This window comes from Diaphorina citri, unplaced genomic scaffold (genome assembly GCF_000475195.1).
Source record: "Diaphorina citri unplaced genomic scaffold, Diaci psyllid genome assembly version 1.1 scaffold495, whole genome shotgun sequence".
Classification (NCBI taxonomy): Eukaryota; Metazoa; Arthropoda; class Insecta; order Hemiptera; family Psyllidae; genus Diaphorina; species Diaphorina citri.
In genome coordinates, this window is record NW_007377930.1 from 36573 (window position 1) to 54088 (window position 17516).

General features: G+C 37.2%; 1 protein-coding gene across 1 annotated transcript in view; it reads right to left on the minus strand.

Annotated features, from left to right (window-relative positions):
- LOC103509413 overlaps positions 1 to 17516 on the minus strand; it is a 53699-nt gene that overhangs the window by 16365 nt on the left and 19818 nt on the right. The window contains exon 2 of the mRNA XM_017444183.2: positions 1404 to 1522. Within this exon, the coding sequence (XP_017299672.2) occupies positions 1404 to 1522 (119 nt within the window). The remainder of the gene's footprint in view (positions 1 to 1403; positions 1523 to 17516) is intronic.

The following is a 17516-nucleotide window of genomic DNA, read 5'->3' on the forward strand; positions in this document are numbered from 1 at the left end:
CTCTTTTTCACAGTTGTTTTTTTTTTTTTTTTTTTTTTGCATCGTCTCTTGGGTTGGGATTTGAAACAGGTCTTCACTAGGCTGACTGCACACCGAAAGAGCCAGGAGCTTTTAAAATATCAAATAGATACATTCTAGAATCTAGATCGCGGGTTCGATTTCCGTCGCAGCGGATTTTATCCTAAACAGATAAGGTTCGTTCTCGGAACGGCTGGCTTTCTCCTATCTCGTCTTCCTTCTTACTCTCTTCGCTTAGATAAGACCTTAGCAGTTACAGTTCCCTCTATCAAACCTCTTAAAAAAGTTTTATGCCGGTCATCCACAACAGGTTTTGCCTGACAGGCTTATGCTTAAGTTAAAACTAAGAACTTTTTCTGCAACATACGTAACCCTCCATTCAGTTTAACTTCTCGTGCAACACCTGTCGTGAGTGAGCGGCCTAATAGTCCAGTAACTTACCGCCTTGTTCCAGCAACTTCTACAACCTTACATCTGCTCTTATCCTCTCTATGGTTCCTACCCCTCGAATAAATAACTTTGCACCCTTGATCTCAAATCTGAATTTGGGGGGAGGCAGTGTTTTCATTTCCACCTTTCGACTCCACATCATTTTTGTTTATTTGAATTCGCAGACAGGCTTTGTGTCCTCATTTTCACAGTTGATTTTTTTTTTTTTTTTTTTTTTTTCGTCTCTTGGGTTGGGATTTGAAACAGGTCTTCACTAGGCTGACTGCACACCGAAAGAGCCAGGAGCTTTTAAAATATCAAAAAGTAAATACATTCTAGAATCTAGGTCGTGGGTTCGATTCCCGTCGCAGCGGATTTTATCCTAAACAGATAAGGTTTGTTCTCGGAACGGCTGGCTTTCTCCTATCTTGTCTTCCTTCTTACTCTCTTCGCTTAGATAAGACCTTATTAGCAGTTACAGTTCCCTCTATCAAACGTCTTAAAAAAGTTTTATGCCGGTCATCCACAACAGGTTTTGCCTGACAGGCTTATGCTTAAGTTAAAACTAAGAACTTTTTCTGCAACCACCGAAAGAGCCAGGAGCTTTTAAAATATCAAAAAGTAGATACATTCTAGAATCTAGGTCGCGGGTTCGATTCCCGTCGCAGCGGATTTTATCCTAAAGAGATAAGGTTCGTTCTCGGAACGGCTGGCTTTCTCCTATCTTGTCTTCCTTCTTACTCTCTTCGCTTAGATAAGACCTTAGCAGTTACAGTTCCCTCTATCAACCTCTTAAAAAAGTTTTATGCCGGTCGTCCACAACAGGTTTTGCCTGACAGGCTTATGCTTAAGTTAAAACTAAGAACTTTTTCTGCAACATACGTACCCCTCCATTCAGTTTAACTTCTCGTGTAACACCTGTCGTGAGTGAGCGGCCTAATAGTCCAGTAACTTACCGCCTTGTTCCAGCAACTTCTACAACCTTACATCTGCTCTTACTCCACCAGCTGGGTGTGATAGTCCAGTAACTAGAGGCTGCACTCCTAGCCCAACCTTCTTCAGGATATAACAGCACCTGTAACATGAAACAAATTATAAGATGGTTAGCTTGTGTGTTGGGTGTGATAGTCCAGTAACTAGAGGCTGCACTCCTAGCCCAACCTTCTTCAGGGTATAACAGCACCTACTTTTTCTCTCCGTCTTTCCAGAAAAAATGGCTCCAAGCTAAACAAATATTTTTACTAAAAACAAAATGATGTCATTTTTTTCCTGCACTGCACGTATAAAACTCTACAGAGTGGATGAGAACACTGTGTTTCGTTGTGATTTTTGAAACAGGTGAGTTTTCTTGTGTACACCAAGGGCCACATTAGCCATCCTAATAGTTAGGTTGGACGGTAGCGCGTATGCCTTGTAAGCGCTAGGCCGCGGGTTCGATTCCTGCCCGGGAGAACTTTATCCCAAACAGATAGGGTTCGTTCTCGGAACGGCTGGTTTTCTCCTATCCTGTCTTCCTTCTCTCTTTGTTAGATAGGTAGTGGTATAACTTATAATTAAAGTAAAATTTTCGTCGATTGAGTTTGTAAGAAATAAAAATAAACAAACTATCATAAAAAAGGCCAACATTTTTAGTCAGAACTCACTATGTTTGTCCAACAAGTACGTAATCTTTTTGCTTCTAGGTACAATATTTTATCATATTCTAAGAAAAAGAATAAAACGAAAATGGGAGAGGCATAGAATGAGAAAGTAAAGAGAGCCCAAGAGTAAGAAAGTAAGAATAGAGGAAAATGGAGAGGTAAAGAGAAAGGAAATCAGGCAGACTATAGTGTATAGTACACCTGCCTCGGTGGCGTAGTGGTCAAGACGCTCGCCTGGTAATCAGGAGGGCGTGGGTTCGATCCCAGCCGAGGTATGGAATTTTATCCTCATTTATTTGAGAATTTGGCCACATAATAATGGAGCTCTAAGGGTTAGGTGGTAGAGAACGCCTAGGGCGTTAACCTCGCCTAGTGGTTGCCTTCCACTCAAGAGTCTATTATTATTATTATTCCTGTCCTCAGGTTACAGGAAATGTTTCTTCCTCCTGTCTCTGAGGAAACATTAGATCTGTTTTATTATTCTGTTTCAATTCCTAGACTGAAAAAACAGAGAACACGCGAGCTCACGGAATTCAATTTAAAGTTTTATTTCCTGTGTTGTACCTATCTATGCAATATGCTCTACAGTGTGAACGTATATTCTGGTCTGTGGTGATTTTTTTGGAGACATCCTGTATTGAACGTAAATTACAGAGAAATTTGAAAATTACTGGATTGTCAATTTAGGAACCCTTTGGTTTTTGGTTAGGACAGAGCTAAGAACTATATATTAGGTACCTATATATTTCAAAAGGAAACAATGAAGTATGTAATCTTGATGCTCTTACCAACAGCACCCAAAGAGGAAGAGGAGAAGAAGGAGGAGGAGAAGAAGGAGGAGGAGAAGGAGGAGGGGAGCAGGAGGAGGAGGAGAGCAGGAGGAGGAGAAGGAGGAGGAGGGGAGCAGGAGGAGGAGGAGAAGGAGGAGGAGAAATCAAAGGAAATGTCAAAGAGAAAAGTTATTGTTAAATTGAAATGCTCAAGTACCTACATACCTATACCTATCAGTACCTACCTATTTCACTGTTCTGTAGATGTAGAGTGTAGACCTATTTAAAAGGCAAGCACCTAATTTTCATTATTATTATTATTATTATTTTGATGATGATGATGATGTAGACCTGTAGATGTAGACCTATTTAAAAGGCAAGCACCTAATAGGTACTTGACTAAACTTGTTTCTAAAGTTGTGAGCTCAAATACAGCATAAACATTAAAAGTCGACCGAGAAACTCTAGAAAGTAGAAGTCTACATAATTATGTTGTATACAACTCAGAAGGACTTTTTAATTACAAATAGGTAATTTTCTCAAGCTAAAGAACAAGACGCTCGCAGTAGAAGTCGTACTCCAGCCAGAGGTAGGTAGAAAACATAAAAGCTCGGAAAAACAAAACAATTTATTAACATTGCGGTTTGTTTTTATTTAAATATGAACGGAGGTAAAAAAATACAAACCTAGCTACTTAAAAAAACAATAAAAAGAAGTAAAAAAGAAAAAAGAGTAGGTAAAAACACAAGCAGGAAATGCGAGGAAAATTCAGTACTAATTACATTTGGCTACACCACACACAACACAAGCAAACCTGCAGGCTTTTCTACACTTTTGGTTTTTGGTTAGGACAGAGCTAAGAACTATATATTATATATTTCAAAAGGAAACAATGAAGTATGTAATCTTGATGCTCTTACCAACAGCACCCAAAGAGGAGGAGGAGAAGAAGGAGGAGGAGGAGGAGGAGAAGGAGGAGAAAATGTCAAAGAGAAAAGTTGTTGATAAATTGAAATCCTCAAGTACCTACATACCTATACCTAGCAGTACCTAGGTACCTATTTCACTGTTCTGTAGATGTAGACCTATTTATAAGGCAAGCACCTAATACTTGACTAAACTTGTTTCTAAAGTTGTGAGCTCAAATACAGCATAAACATTAAAAGTCGACCGAGAAACTCTAGAAAGTAGAAGTCGTACTCCAGCCAGAGGTAGGTAGAAAACATAAAAGCTCGGAAAAACAAAACAATTTATTAACATTGCGGTTTTTATTTAAATATGAACGGGGGGGGGGGTAAAAAGAAATAAAAACTAGCTACTTAAAAAACAATAAAGAGAAGTAAAAAAAAAGAGATCGGAAGAGCAGGAAAATGTAGTTATAATTACATTTGGCTACACCATACTCATAAAAGCGACCTGCAGTGCTTTTACACGCTGGTGTGTTGCGGTAATTCATAAAGTATGGAAACTCAACCAATAGCGTACCTAGGTAGCTTGTATGCATTTTATAATGTATTATATTTTATTATATTATGTATTATTATTTTATATTATTAATATTATTATTATTATATATACTTATTATATTATTTCCAGTTTTACTACTTATTTTTTATTATCCCGTTCGTGGCTTCTTTGGGTCGGGTTGAAACATTTTTTCCAAACAACTTTGTGACCTAATTTACTCGTGTGGCTTTTTAAGTTGCACTACATCTCCCTGTGCCTACGAGTGTGAACTGCTCTGGTGTGTAATATCTCAAAACAGGGTAAACCAACGGTGCAAACGGCGTGCATATTAAAGCTGAGTCCACTACTGGCCTGTCAACATAGTCGACGTACGATTGATCGACGAAGGTGTGAATCTATATGTATCACAATGTTGTCGAGGCCTGGTGACGGTTTCAGCCAATCGACGGGCTGTCCGACCATGTGTGGACACGCTTAACATTTTCTTTTCATGAAAAAAAAAAAAAAAAAAAATCTGGTGGAACATCACACGGACTGTTCTTCTCATCCTATTGAATGGATGCTTATTTGGGTGTTCTCTGTTGTAACATTAGTCAGTAAACGTTTAGTCAGTATAGGCCTATAGAAAACCACCTTAGAAAAGCAGTCGAAACCCGCCAAAAACGGTCAAAATACCGCCAAACCCCAGCACCTATTTTAACCAAACGGGTTGCTATCGTGTGACATTTGTGTAAACTCCATACCAAATTTCAAGTCTCTAGCTCATACCGTTCCCGATATATTGTTAAATTACACCGAAAACCGCCAAAAAGCGTTAAAATGCCGCCAACCGTTGCACCGGTCTTAATCAAAAGTTTCGTGTCGCATCCTTGTCACATTTGACATCTAGATACCAAATTTCAAGTCTCTAGCTCTTACCGTTTTCGAGATATTTTGTTTACAGACAGACAGACAGACACACAGACAGACACACCCACGGACCAATGGCTGAAACTTTGGATTTAGGCTCTAGGGACCTCAAAACGTGTTTTGGCACTAAAAACTGACCATCGAAATTTTGACCCGATTACATTACTTTCCTTCCTATAGGATAAGGAAAGTAAAAATAGAAATAATTATAGTTAGACCTCTAATTTGTGAGAATTTTAAACTCGACTTAACCCTAATTACAAGATAACATTTTTAAAGTTCTAGAAAACTAAAACCAAGATCAAAATCTCATAAGGCAAATTAAAATGAGCAAACATTCTTTAATCTAGCACTTTTAGATGTTATTTATACCGTCTGTACTTTTCTAGTCTATAACTAGGTACTTGAGTACTTACTTACTCTTAAGATTAGAAACTTGTTCAAGATGTTTTCAAAGTTCAGAAAGTTTTTCTCTTATCTTTAGGATAGTGTGCTGAAAGTTTGAGGATAGTGTGCTTAAAGTTTGAAGAAAGTCAAAAAACAAATATCAGGTCGAGTTCTAAGAGCAAAGTTTTAGAACCCGTGCTGACCTCTTGAATACATTACGACTTCACTTTAGTCCTGGAGCCATTTCATTTCATTTTTTTCCTCTATGTTTGGTAGAGGGAACTGTACCTGCTAAGGTCTTGTCGTCCCGACAGCGAAGAGAGAAGGAGGACAGGATAGGAGAAAGCCAGCCGTTCCGAGAACGAACCTTATCTGTGTTAGGATAAAGTTTGTCCCGGGTGAGAATCGAATCCGCGACCTGGCGCTCACAAGGCAGGCGCTACCCTCCATCCTAACTAGGCGGGAACCAGTTAAGAACTTGAGTTTCTAACTGGTTAACTCTAATCAGTTTCTTTTCAATAGCTTTGATGTGTGTAGATGGGCTAATAGTCAGTGATCGTCCCGAAATCATAGACAGGAGGATAGTATAGGGGACAGACAGCCGTTCCGAGAACACTATAGTCCTTAGAGCCATTTCAATTTTCTCTATAGACATGGGGGCCCCGAGGGAGGAGGGGGGGGGCAGGGGTAGTCTGGCAACGTCGACAAAAACAAAACGGATTTTCTAATAACGTAAAGACTATGAGAGTGCAATGAATTGTGAATTGTTAATCTGCAGGAAATAACTTTTTTTACTTTTTCTCTCCATCTTTCCAGAAAAAATGGCTCCAAGCTAAACAAATATTTTTACTAAAAACAAAATGATGTCATTTTTTTTCCTGCACTGCACGTATAAAACTCTACAGAGTGGATGAGAACATTGTGTTTCGTTGTGATTTTTGAAACAGGTGAGATTTCTTGTGTACACCAAGAGCCACATTAGCCATCCTAATAGTTAGGTTTGACGGTAGTGCGTATGCCTTGTAATTGCCAGGTAGCGGGTTCAATTCCTGCCCGGGAGAACTTTATCCCAAACAGATAGGGTTCGTTCTCGGAACGGCTGGTTTTCTCCTATCCTGTCTTCCTTCTCTCTTCGCTCTCGGGACGATATAACCTAACAAACCTCTAGTAACACACTGTAAGAAAATTTCATGAAATCCAATCACAAGATCTGGAATAGAAGTCTATTCATCTAGGTATGCGCCTTCTATATTTTTTTGTCTTTAATGTATTTTTCTTCAATCTAATCTACCGTTAAGAATAAAAAGCGAGTCTTGACGAATCTTCAATCTTCATTTATTGTAACACACTCCCTCAAACAAACCTCTAGTGACACACTGTAAGAAAATTTCATGGAATCCAATCACGAGATCTGGAATAGAAGCCTATTCATCTAGGTATGCGCCTTCTATATTTTTTGTCTTTAATGTATTTTTCTTCAATCTAATCTACCGTTAAGAATAAAAAGCGAGTCTTGACGAATCTTCAATCTTCATTTATTTTAAATTGATTTTCCGAATAACATAGTACCTATGTACCTACGTACAATATTGGGTAGGTATATTTATTTAATTCAAATAAATTATTGTAGTCAGCTCCCATGGCGCAGTGGTCACTGCACTCGCCATGCACGCGGGAGACCCGGGTTCGATTCCCGGCGGGGTCAAGAAATTTGTACGAAGCAAATGATTGCCTCCGTGACTGGCTGTTGCGGGGCCCACTCAGCCTCGTGAGGAAAATGAGTAGCTATGACATATAAATGCGCAGTATTTTAAATTTTAACGTTTGGGATATGGATTGAAGGAAATAAATTTAAAGGAGATAGGTACATTTTCCCCTCCCCCTTTTTTTTAGCGTAAAGTACCTACCTATAAGTGTGTTTACCTAGCTAGAGACCAAAGTAAATGCATACCTATACTTTCTTTACTTTTACTTAGGTACATACCAGCCTAGTTAGCTTGCTTGGTAACGCGCTATGTTTACTAAATAATAATAATAATAATAATAATAATAATAATAATAATAATAATAATAATAATAATAATAATAATAATAATAATAATAATAATAATAATAATAATAATAATAATAATAATAATAATAATAATAATAATAATAATAATAATAATAATAATAATAATAATAATAATAATAATAATAATAATAATAATAATAATAATAATAATAATAATAATAATAATAATAATAATAATAATAATAATAATAATAATAATAATAATAATAATAATAATAATAATAATAATAATAATAATAATAATAATAATAATAATAATAATAGTAATAATAATAATAATAATTATCCTCACTGCTGTAATTGAAGACTGAAAAATTAGATAATTGGTGGATGTGTCCATTTCACTATCCATTTCTCACTTCTGGAACTAGTGCAACTGAAGAATGAAAACTATAGAAAATTAGTGGATGTCCCAATTTCACCATCCATTTCTCACTGCTGTAACTGGAAAATTAGATTGCAGGAAATCCTTACATTGTTGCAATTGAGGTAAAGGTCTATTTTTGATAAACTCTCTCTTTTAAAATGCAGAGGTAGCTCTAAGTTCAGAGGTTGGATTCCAGAACAGGTAAGGTGGATATCGCCTCACCTGACTTTGTTTCACTGTCGGAGGAAGCACTGTGCAATATACCTTTCCCTTTTAGAGATTCTCTACCATTGCACATGTGACATGTTTGGCAACAATGCCTATTTTTTTGCTGTCACATTGATCTGGACACACTATAATAGTCTTTCTGAGGAGAGTAGTTAATTTTTCCCCATTTTGTTCTTAGCGATTTATTTTTGAAGAAAATTAGGTATTTATTTATGAGAAGTGCAACCCCATTTTTCCTTCCCTCCTGTGCAGGGCCCTGTTAATACATATATAACATGTAACTGAAACAACAGGTAATGAGCATAATAAAAAAATACAGGGTGTTTAAAACGAAATTTTACACCCCCGACATTTTTTTCTTTTAATTTTTGTTTAAGAAAAGCTGTTTTGTTTTCACTTTTTTAAATGGATTTTTTTTTTCTGACTCTCTATTATTAATTTGTTCCTAATGTAGGTATCCTAATCGCGACTATCACGTACAGTGGCGTAGCGTCCATGTAGGGCGTGTATGGCTGCCATACACTCAAAAATTTCACTCAAATACCCTTAAATATTGACTTTAAATAATTATTGTATTCTTATTAGATAGATATTGTGATAGAAATTAGTGTCCGCCCTACACTTGGAGTTAGACCACGCTACGCCACTGAATCACGTAATCCATTTAAAAATCTGATGAAGAAGGATCAAGTGTAACGCAGCCTATACGTTGCCTCTACTTTGAAGTGTAAAGTGATCCACCCTAAATGCTGACTGTACAGGTACACAATACATGTCGGCTCATATTGCTCATATTTTTACAAAACTTTGATAAACTTTTCCCAGGTTTTATAATAACAAGCGCGGTGTAGGAAAAGAATGTATACGTATAAGTACAGTGTGTTTATCAAGTATGAGTGACTTTATTCAAGAGGTTTGATACAGGGAACTGTAACTGCTAAGGTCTTGGCGTCCAACAGTTCCCAATGAGTCACTGAAGTTAATCAACGTTGCGCGTGGTTGATATCCGAATTGGTGACCATCTGGGCAATTATGTACTGCTGTTTTTTTCGGACTCACTCTGGTTCCACTGTATTTTCTTAATAATAATAATATCTACAGTCGTAATACGAACACATAATAGGTACCTATACCTATCAGAAAAAGCCAAGGGGGTAATATTAGGCAGGAAAATTCTCAGCGAATAAAATCTAATCGGCTGTATCATTGAACGTGTTACCTACTTTCTTTCTCCACTCCACATTTTATTTATTAAACCCCCGGTACCAAATCATAACTGAGGTATACTCGTTGTGATTAAAGCTCACAATTTAGAAATGTGAAACTACATTAGAGACATTAAGAAGATCACATAATATTATATTAAGAATTATTTTATCTAAAGATCGCATGTACTCTTCTGCATTACTAGGGTGGAGTGAAAAAAAAAATGTTCGAATTTAAAAACGCCTGATATGTCAAAAGTTGCGTATTGATGAGTAGATTTTTCTTTTAATTTTTGTTTCAGAAAAGTTGTTTTGTTTTGACTTTTTTAAATGGATTTTTTTTTTTTACTTTCTATTATTAATTTGTTCCTAATGTAGGTATTCTAATCGCGACTATCACGTAATCCCTTTAAAAATCTGATCAAGAAGGATCAAGTGTAACGCAGCCTATACGTTGCCTCTACTTTGAAGTGTAAAGTGATCCACCCTAAATGCTGACTGTACACATGTCGGCTCATATTGCTCATATTTTTACAAAACTTTGATAAACTTTTCCCAGGTTTTATAATAACAAGCGCGGTGGAGGAAAAGAATGTATACGTAAGTACAGTGTGTTTATCAAGTATGAGTGACTTTATTCAAGAGGTTTGATACAGGGAACTGTAACTGCTAAGGTCTTGAGTGTGACTGCTCTGCTGTGTAAATCTACAAACAGGGTAAACCAACGTGCAACGGCTGCATATTAAGCTGAGTCCACACGGCCGTCAATCGATGTCGCTCGACGAGGTGAATCTATATGTTATCGAGGTAGTGTGGACGGTTTCAGTCAATCGAAGGCTGTCGACCATGTGTGGACACAGCTTAACATTTTCTTTCTTAAAAAAAAGGACGCAAATAAGCGTTAGACGGCGGGTTCGATTTCGGGAACGGCTGTGGCTTTCTCCTATCCTGTCTTCTTTCTCTCTTCGATTTCGGGACGATAAGATCTATGCAGTTACAGTTCTCCCTATAAAACCTCTTAAAAGAAAAAAAAAAAAAAAAAGTATACGTAAGTACAGTGTGTTTATCAAGTATGAGTGACTTTATTCAAGAGGTTTGATACAGGGAACTGTAACTGCTAAGGTGTTAGCGTCCAACAGTTCCCAATGAGTCACTGAAGTTGATCAACGTTACGCGTGGTTGATATCCGAATTGGTGACCATCTGGGCAATTATGTACTGCTGTTTTTTTCGGACTCACTCTGGTTCCACTGTATTTCCTCCACTCCATATGTACCTGGGTGTATTTCCTCCTTATTAAACCCCCGGTACCAAATCATAACTGAGGTATATACTCGTTGTGATTAAAGTTCACAATTTAGAAATGTGAACTTTTCATCAGATCTTGAGAATAAAATGTGTGTAAAGTTTTTCTTTTGTTTTTCTCGTATGTAAAGTTAAATTGAAATTTCTATACCTATACCTATTGCCTACATAGATATCTACATATTATATACATACATACTTACATACATATTTCCGGCGGAATATTTTTCATGAAATCTCGCGGAATTTAATCTCGTCGTCAAGTTGTATTTATATGTATTTCATCATCATACCTAACATTTTCAAATCTCTCTCTCTCTCTCTATCTCTCTCTCTCTCTCTCTCTCTCTCTCTCTCTCTCTCTCTAACGTGTTACATACTTTCTTACCTATAAGTAGGTACAGGTTACATTATTACCTATCTAAATAGGTACCTACTCGTACATATTTATATCTTTAAATTGGTTACGTGCGTTATGCATATTTATTTGTAAGTGTATAAATACATAAATTCCATATACCTAGGTAGGCACATACTCGTCTTGTATTTATTTCTCGTTGCGTTCTGTAGTAACCTATCCTCTGAAAACCTCAAAATCACAGAATAACCTAGAAACCTCAGAGCTCAATTTCATTTGTTGTAATGCAAAGCTTTTTCACAACTTTTGTGAATATCATAGCATTGCCAAATGACTCCTTTGCAATCAATGTCCTTATTTCAATATTCTTTTACACTGGTAATGCCGCCACTGATCGCTCCTCCATTGTCCTCGCGAGGATGACTGCACCCCTAACTCCAAGCACATCAAAATAGAAGAAACTTCGACCTCTCTGGGAATAGAACCCAGGACCTCGTGCAAGCCTAGTGTGATACCCATTAGGCTGATATTCTTATTAAATTGTAATGTTAGTTGATGTCATTGTAAAGAACAAAATAAAATTACATTCTTTGGAAAAAAAACTGCTGGCTTTTCCCGGCCCCACTCAGGCTGGGTGAGTTTACTGTGAGGAGGCGGGTATCTTGTCCCCGGAATGGAGGGTATGACCTCAAGCTATGTCACTCAAAACCTTAGGATGAGTGACTGGACTATTAATAATAATTATTACTAAACCGTTTCAGACTGTTTTCAACCATACATTTAGATACAAACAGAATAAATTTTTACCATGTAGGTATATCAAAATTTATTTCATATGTATCTATATTTGCATAATATTATGTTATCCCTGGAATCACGTACGTAATACGTGGTGCATGCAGTCTATCTCTAATCGGATAACATTAGTTTTATTTGAGGGCACATCATATTATTAATATTCATACGAATTTGCTATCCATAATTCCATAATATTATACGCTACAAAAAAGGCCTGGATACCTATATAGATATAGCTTTTTCTCCTCTAATATAGGAAATAGATATGTGAGGGTCAGGATGTACGATCCAATGAGCTAATGCTATGAGCAGGTGTGCCAGCCAGGTATAGGTATAGGTAGACAGGTTGGGTTAAGCAGGTAGGCAGGTTGCATTAGGAAGGTAGGCAGTTTTTTTTTATATATAGGTATATATACCTATAATTTATTTATTTTTTTCAAAAGCACACAGAATAGAATTGCCTTTCCATAACCTCCTTTTCTACCTCTCTCTTTATCTCTTCTTCTTCTAATATACCCTTTCTCCTTCTCTCTACTTTTCCCCTCTCCCTCTCTCTCTCTCTCTCTCTATCTATCTTTTCCTCTTATCCTTTCGAAACAATGCTTCTTCTCTCTCTCCTCTATACCCTTTCCCCTCTCTCTCCCTCCCTCTCTCTCCCTCCCTCTCTCTTTCTCCTTCTCTCTCTCTCCTCTATACCCTTTCCCCTCTCCCTCCCTCTCTCTCTCTCCTCTATATACCCTTTCCCCTCTCTCTCTCTCCCTCCCTCCCTCTCTCTTTCTCTCCTCTATACCCTTTCCCCTCTCTCTCTCTCTCCCTCTCTCTTTCTCCTTCTCTCTCTCTCCTCTTTCTTTCTTTCTCTTTTCCTCTCTCTCTTCCTCTCTTATTCTCTCTCATTCTTTGGAAATAATACTTGTTTTCTGTTTCATTAGGAAATCTCTCTTTCTCCTTCTCTCTCTCCCTCTCTCTTTCTCCTTCTTTCTCTCTCCTCTTTCTTTCTCTTTTCCTCTCTCTCTCTCTCCTCTATACCCTTTCCCCTCTCTCTTTCTCCTTCTCTCTCTCTCTCTTTCTTTCTCTTTTCCTCTCTCTCTTCCTCTCTTATTCTCTCTCATTCTTTGGAAATAATACTTGTTTTCTGTTTCATTAGGAAATTAGTGGGAAGCTTGTCCAAACTTAGTTGAACTTTGTTTCCCTGCAGCAATTTCTCTTGTTCTTGGTTGATTGAATTAGTTTTTTTTCTTTTCTTTCTTCATGATGATCATATTTCTTTCTTGTTTTTAGCTAGAACCAGACTCCATTTTAATATTTAATGTAGGCGTTCTGTTTTTTTTTTTTTTTTTCAAATGATGATTGTTGTTCTCGGTAAAAGCTTGAAAATCGGACTCTAGCTTTTAGGATTCTTACATGATATGAGAGAAAGTTAAAAAAAAAAGGTCTGAATTCTAGATTAACTACATTAAGGATTCTTACATGACATGAGAGAAAGTTAAAAAAAAGGTCTGAATTCTAGATTAACTACATTAATAATCTCTAGATTTAAATTGTTGTATTTAAATAAATTTTGTTACGTGTACAATGGTTGGTGTATACATAAGGGTCTAACAGTTAATACCTACATTAGAGATCCGCTTTAGAACTACATTAATAATTTCAAAGGTTAATGAGAGAGATAGAGACAGAGGGAGAGAGAGAAAGAGAAAAAGAAACAGAGAGATGAAAAGAGAGGAAGAGAGGAACAGACAGAAAGTAGAAGAGAGAGGGAGAAAATTCTCATTTTATTGTTCATTTAAGAATTTCGAGAGGATAAACTCATATAGCTCGGAATAAGAAGATAAAAAGAAAATAATAAATCCTAATAAAAACGGAGAAGACGAAAACAAAGTAACAAATGAAGTTGAAAGAAAACAGAGACAAGGAGTAATGAGAAGAGAACAAAATGAAACAAAGAGAAGAAATAGGTAATAAGACAAAGTAGAGGTAATAATATAACAAAGTTTTACTATGGTAGGTGTATCTGTATAGGTACATGGGGATATGGACGGGTAATTGGAATTTTCAGTCGATTTTTTCTCGTCCAAATTAGACCTCAAACAAGCTGGGCCCGTCCCTCCGGGAATTTTTTAGCCCGTAGTTTATTCGATCGTGGTTAAAGAATACCTATGTACCTACCTAATTTATAAAAATAAAAAAAAATGTACACTTCGTACAGGTATGAAAGAGTCCTAAAACAAAGAGAAGAAACTAAATGATTGGGAAGTTTAGATGAAGTGGGTAGGGAAGAGAGCTGAAGGGCTGACAAGTCTCATCAATAATTCAGACAAGCACATCTCACTGGAGACAGACTGTCAGCAAGCCGATGTATGGCTGGAGGGGATGCAGACGATGGGCTCTCATTGAATGGGTCCATTGTTTTTATTATATGCTCCTTTGTAAATAGAAAAGATTGTAATGATTGTCTAACGAAGGAAGGTGATTGGTACGCCTGAGTGTCGGAATATGGAGGACTAGGGAGAAAGCAGGATGTGATGAGAGAAGACAGAAGAGGAAAGTGATGTGAAAGCAGAGAAGAAAAGACAAGAGGGAACAGAGAAGAAAGAACAGAAAATGGAAGAGATTGAAGAACTGAGCAAACACAGGCGTGCTGTACCTATTTTCACATTTAATTTTTTGTCGAAACGAAAATACAATCTTGATTTGAAATGGTGCCGAGAAAGAAAAATGAATCTGTTACCGATATGTTAGGTATGGTAAGTAGCTAGTTACAGTACATAGTTCCATATACTGAGAAATCAAATATGAAACCTCATCACAGCAGGAACGCCATGCCTTCAGCATTTATGCCGATCAAGCGGAAAATGTATTCAGCTGTAAAATTATTTCTCAAAGAAAAATGAATAGTTGAGAAAAATGGCTATTTCCTAGTTCAAAGGATTTAACCTGGTAGAAAGGTAATATTTTTCCTTGATTCATTCTGCTTCAGGCACTGAAACAATCCTTTGAACATGAAGCATGCATCTTTTGAAACAAATGACGTAGGAATCGTAGTTACAGACTAAACTTGCAATCTCAGGCACTGAAACAATCCTTTGAACATGAAGCATGCATCTTTTGAAACAAATGACGTATCGTAGTTAGAGACTGAACTTGTTTGATATAAAGTTTCAACGTCACAATACATTTATGTATGTAGGTATTTAGTGAAATACTATAGTAGCTATATAAGAATATTTCAGATGTTTCAGGTCTAGTTTTAAGCCAAATTGTATTTTAGGTCAAAACTCAACACAGTCAAGACTCATCTTAACACGTCACTCCGCGCTGACTTACACTTTACATCAGCAGAATTCGTCAGTGTCGAGGCGTAATTGATTATTCTTCTCAAACTAGGCGTGCTGATTCAATTATGCAAATATCATCGCTGCCACTTTATTTCCACCAGTAGGGAGTACAGAGAGGCTCATCAGTTCATGGCCTTAGGCCTCGGCAAGAGAAGAGACCCCTATATTGTTATTGTTCTCACTTTAGTGAAATATATTGCTTCTCGAAATCCTGTGGGATTTAAACAAAGTGCCAACGCTAACGAAATGAGGAATGTCTCTGTTTTAAATGGATTAGAAGATCCATAGGTGGGACTAAAGGTAACTATGTAAAGGAATGAAACTATATACTGACGGCAAGAAACAAGGCTCCTACCTTCTTGTCGGATCTACCGATAAGCTAAGAGGGTAAAAAAAAGTAACGAAATCAAAAACTTTAGAGCTCAAATTTTCTTCTTTGGTCCCCTCTTGAATAAACCGTTCCATTATTAGGTAGACCCCTCCCTACCTCACCCTCCCCCTGTCTCCCTTATGTCTAAATGTAGGAATTATGTTTATGTGAATAAGATAGCATTTGAATAAGATTTGGGAAGGGGCAGCAGAAAATGCAGAACATATTTATTATTGTATGGTATAGGCAAGGTAGGCTTATCCGAAAAAGACCCTTTGCCTTTACTTTAATAGCAGTAGGCTACCACTGGACTATACTGCCCTACTCAATATTGTCCTTACAAGGCTGATTGCACCCCGAATTCCAAGCGCAGATCCGAAAAAAAAAAAACAAAAATCTGGTGTGAACATCACACGACTTTCCTTATCCTATTGAATGGTGCTTATTTGGGTGTTCTGTTGTAACTTTTACAATATCTCTAACCGTTTAGTCGATATAGCTGAAAACCGCCAAAAAGCGGTCAAAATACCGCCAACCGCAGCACCACAAATGTAGCTATGCCAAACACGACTTAGTAACAAGTTTGGGAGAAAAAACGGAGCTCCTGGCTCAAGTTTTAACTTTTCAGGCGAAAAAAACACACACAGGGCTTACGACTTTGAGCGTCGGAAGGAAAAACTGAAACACATGTGATGTGCGAGCGGTTGTGAAATTCTAGGTACCTACATGGAGATTTCCCACACAGGGTGTTCAGACTTTAGTGTGACGAGAATGATTGAATGAACGAAATAAGTGTGAAATTTCAACTTTTGAAGATTGTTCTTTAGGTTTGTCCGTTCGTTTTGTTCGACCATAACTCTCGAATTATGAAAAGAAGTCTGATTTTGAGGAAAATTTGACAAAAATATTCATACTAACAAATGAAAGAAACTTTCTCATTGGATTTTGGGCGGGATAGCGGAACCTTTGTCAGAGTAAGTTCTACAGTTTACTTAAACACGAGTTCATTTGATCACCACATTCTGTACATAATCACAACATTCAGAGAAAATACAGAAACGTGTAAAAAGTAGGCCCTACAACAAACCTGCAAACAAAAATGTATTTTCACATTTAATTTTTTGTCGAAACGAAAATACAATCTTGATTTGAAATGGTGAGATAGAAAATTGACTCTGTTACCGATATGTTTTTTTTGGGGGGGGGGGGGGGGGTTATTTTCTCAGAAAGGCGTTCAACCTCGGTTTTAGTGCCACAACACGTTTTGAGGTCCCTAGAGCCTAAATCCGAAGTTTCAGCCATTGGTCCGTGTGTGTGTCTGTCTGTAAACAAAATATCTCGAGAACGGTAAGAGCTAGAGACTTGAAATTTGGTATGTAGATGTCAAATGTGACAAGGATGCGACACGAAACTTTTGGTTAAGATCGGTGCAACGGTTGGCGGCATTTTACCGCTTTTTGGCGGTTTTCGGTGTAATTTAACAATATCTCGGGAACGGTATGAGCTAGAGACTTGAAATTTGGTATGTAGTTTACAAATGTGACAAGGGTGCAACTCAAAACGTTTGGTTGAGATGGTTGCGGCGCTTGGCGGTATTTTGACCGCTTTTGGACAGATTTCGACCGTTTTCTGGCGGTTTTCAGCTATAGCGACAAAACGGTTAGAGATATTGTAAAAGTTTCGCTATAAGAACAAGAACACCCAAAATAAGCATCATTCAATAGGATGAGGAAAGTCGTGTGATGTTCACACCAGATTTTTCTTCACAAATTTTATGTTCTCAATTCATAGAAAAAATTACACCATAGGCACTCTACCTTAGCAGTAATTTTATCAAGTAGGTAGGTACCAAGGTAC